Raw genomic sequence first — 4155 nt, forward strand, 5'->3', positions numbered from 1 at the left:
ACCATATCAGTGGAAATGACCAAGCTGTGCTCTTTCATATTTCTGGATATATTGTCCATGCTATGCTCAAAAAGAAAACAATAGGTGGTCAAAACACAGAGGCTCTCATCGATGGCCTTTCATACAAAAAGAGAATCAAAGGAAGGATACATTCAGACATTTTCAAGATGGACAGAAAAAAATCAACAAGGGTGGCCTTACACTTCCTAGTGATTGTTGCTTTCTTCTTGTGAGATCAGTTGAAACAGTAGTTAAGAGTCAAGTGGATCTGTCCAACCTTAGTGCCCATTCACTTCAATGTGATAAACTGAAAGAAACTATTCTGACTAACCCCATGGTCATGTTCTACTGGGACAAGTTAATCATGTGTGAAGAAAAACTGAAGTTACAACTGTTAGAATGTCTAATATCTTTGTTCCTGAATGAGCGTGGTGGGGCTGTGGCCAAGTTTGTGAAGTGCCAACACCAGAAAGAGAAAAAAATCGGGAGAAAAACTAGTGAAGGGAAAAACAGCCAGTCACTCAGAAAAAATCTTAAAATCAAGAGACAATTTACTGTAATCATCAATGTGAGAATAGTCATAGGCATCAGTCTGCAACACTTTTATGAGACTATTTACTCTGTGTGGTTAATTATAACAATATCTTGTATGTGCACATTTTGCACACACATGGAAATCTAGGTTAGAATGACTCATCAGCAATATGTAATAAAACAATACAATGAAATAAAGTACATATCATTGATTTGTAATAAGCTTGTATGTATACATTTTGCACAAACATGAAAATCCAGGTGAGACTGACTCAACAGCAACATGTAATAAAATAATACAATGATCTGTTCAAAAATGAACAATAAAATAAATTACATATTATTGATATGTAATAATTCAACCTTCAGTCTGGTGTTGTGTTCTTCCTATATAAGAGTCAATAGTTACAGTGCCACAATTACAACAGATACTTTTACTGAGCGGTACGCCAGTGGTATGGGAGATGGAGCGTTGAGATTATACATTTGTCTGTCCTTTTATTATTCAAGTAAAACACATTACACACGCTTCTGTTTGCGCCTAGGGAGTGCTGTATCATCAACTGTCATGGCAGTATGTGGCCTCTTGCTGGATATGTTGCCACATATCGGTTGGAGCACAGATGAACCAATGACCTTTATCTGTGAAAAGTTCTGTTTGACAGCATCTCTTCTGGCATTTGCTCGGAGTGTGGCTCTGTATTTACTGCAATGGCTACAACGGTCTCTCTGAGACACCAGGAACTGACACTTCATGGATCTGATGGTGGAAGTATAAGCAATTCCATTTATGTTAGCTCCAAAATCTCCTTCTCTGTAGGCAGATATTGTTGAAATAGCTCCTTTACTTATCCCCGCACCAACCGGAACCATGTCTGCAAATCTGTCTTCGTAATTGCCAACACAAACATGGTATGTAGACAGTTTTGATAGAAGTTTTTTCACATCACTAAGAGTGGAGAAAAATGTAGGCAAACCAATCCAGAATTCATGATTTGGGCCAATGTCACGTCGATGCGCATATATGGTTGCTGTAAAGGATGGCTTGATGACTACTGAAAGCTGGACTGAGCCTAAGTCACTGTCATAAAACTGCACAATTGTAATGTTTTCACGTTGGTTTCTTGCAATTGTAAAATTGCCAAGCTCATCTACATGTTGAAGCAGCTCCTTTTTCATTTTCAAATATTGCTGGTACCTGTGGTACTGTAGGATGACAACAAATTCATCCACATTGTTGTCTGGATGATACTGGTGAACTTTGTCCAAAATAACAAAGAATTCATCAGCAGAACAACCATCAGAGTCTGTTGCTTCTTGACATGGGTCATCTGTAGGTTCATCACTGAGGGCAATGAAGAAGGACTTCCACGCTCTGTCCCACAGTGTATCTCTTGATCTGAAAATGGAGATACACCATATTAATAATAAAAAAAATAATTTGTATTGTTCTAAACACTTGTTAAAATTATGCAATAGTTGGTTGCAAATGCTCTTTCAAACATGGTCTACTTACTTACTCAAGACTGGAATAATGTACTTAATAGTTTACATTGTACCTTTTTTTCACATGACAAAAGAAACAATATTAAATTTGATTATACAATTACCTTGATAGTTAAACTTATTTCTGCAGGAACCAGAAACAGCAATACCAATGAAATGTATAAATACCATAACTACAAAATATTAACACTCACTTTTTAAAAAGAAACCACTAGCCAGAATGGACACCATTTCTGAATTTCCAGTTTTCATTAATACTTACCTGCAATCATCAAGAACAGTTGTCTGAACTGAAGAATAGGAATGGTCAGAGAGAGCAGAAGAACGTTGTTTCGGACCTCTCTTTGAATAGCCCTTCCGACGACTGCCAATAACAACTTTCTTTTTCCTGGGCATCTACAAAACAAATCATACCTTATGATATAGATAGTGTCATAAATAAAATGTTGAAGAATGACTTCATAGTTCACTTTCGTTGTTGCATAAAGACAGGCTGCTGGTATTGTATATCAATAAAATAATATATAGTAATGCAAATCATAATTGAATTTCAGTAGTAAGAATAGAGATAACATATAACAATATTGTTAAGAATTTTTACATGATAAATAAAGACCCTTTCCACAAAGATAATCATTACAGTGAACAATAATGGAAACATTTGCATTTTTTTCAAACGATTAGGTGCATGAGACTTTTGCAAAGTGATCTAAATATATATTCGGCTGATATTAACGAACAAAATGAATGTTATGTCGTCTGCTGCGTGATGATTGGAAAGTTCAGTCCACCCTGAAAATATGGGTTTACGTCAAAAGTCATAAAAAATAAAATACCGATCGTAGCCATACAAATTTGGTACCAAGCAAAAGATGAAATCACCGTGAATGTTCACAAATGTTTTTAAAATATGCTAGTAATAAGCCATTCTTGTGAAAGCGTGCGAAATTCTAAGTGTTTTGGAGTAAATATTTCGGAAAACATCATATTTCGTCGTAATTCAGGAGTCAAAATAAGGAATGACGCAATCGCCACAGACTTTTTAATGTCACTAAACTAATCTTCATCGTACTTTCTTTCATTACACTCGGGGAACTAAGTATTTGTGTTTAGAGTTAGTATCCGTTATTGAAAATCAAAATCGGAAGTTTCGCTGATTTTGCACCTCCGCCATTGTTCTCACAGAACAACGAGCCCACATGGCAGTATTCATCAAATACAAAGGCACATGCATGCTTTAGCACCCCTAATAAACCTTAGATGCACGATTGCAAATATAAGTATAGGCATGGGAATACATGAAAATATTCAAATCTTACCTTTGCAATGGAAATACGCGAAATCGGTGACTGAAGACAGTGAAGTGATCGCACGTTTATGCCAGCTTCCGGATAGGCTGCGCAGAACAAGCCGTAGCACTGATGTTGTTGCGCATCGGCTAGAGGGCCGTCCCTCAAATATATGGTCTCTGCTTTAAGGGACCGGTTATCTTTACATGTTGCATTTTGTAACAATACAATGTGGTGTTTAGATAGATATGATACCAATCTATGGATTCAAATACACTTCAAGATACATTTGACAGATGAAAGATGCTTCTGACGGAACGTGCAAAGCTGGACCGAACACTTGTAATACAGTGTGTGTGTGTGTGTGTGTGTGTGTGTGTGTGTGTTGAGATTATACTGCGCTTTGAGGAAACATGTTTGCACATGCTCTGCTAAGTGTTATTTAGGTAGATTTTATTGCATTTTGTCTGTCATGTGTACTAGTAAATTTAAGCATTTGCATACTCGCAAGCTTTTGGATTTTTGCTGGATTTGTGCTTTTTAGAATACAGTGACATTCATACGAGTTTTGCGCGTGCGAATGCATTTTTCCTTTTTTTATCCTCTATAATATATTGTGATTTAATATATGTCTTTTAACACATATTTATAATCATGTAACGGTTGCCACTGGCTCTCGCCAATGCCCGTCCCTCTTTAACATAAACATCCTCTGCTGATTCAGCATGAGACAATAAAAGTTCATTAGGAAACCCCAACTGTTTTAATTAAGGAAAGAAAAGCTGTCAAAACACTGTCACTTCCTGCCCAGAATCCACACACACAC

The 4155-nt window shown here is 36.6% G+C and overlaps 1 protein-coding gene across 1 annotated transcript; it reads right to left on the reverse strand.

The window, feature by feature from the left end:
• Positions 1-774: 774 nt before the first annotated feature.
• On the reverse strand, positions 775-3418 carry LOC137268336 (uncharacterized). Its single transcript, XM_067802889.1, has 3 exons — positions 3360-3418; positions 2303-2436; positions 775-1933 (listed from the first exon to the last, which is right to left on the reverse strand). The coding sequence occupies exons 2-3, from the start codon at positions 2434-2436 to the stop codon at positions 1054-1056; spliced, it is 1014 nt and encodes a 337-aa protein (XP_067658990.1). The 5' UTR covers positions 3360-3418; the 3' UTR covers positions 775-1053.
• Positions 3419-4155: the final 737 nt, after the last annotated feature.

The sequence above is a fragment of the Haliotis asinina genome, chromosome 16 (assembly GCF_037392515.1).
Source record: "Haliotis asinina isolate JCU_RB_2024 chromosome 16, JCU_Hal_asi_v2, whole genome shotgun sequence".
Taxonomy (NCBI): domain Eukaryota; kingdom Metazoa; phylum Mollusca; class Gastropoda; order Lepetellida; family Haliotidae; genus Haliotis; species Haliotis asinina.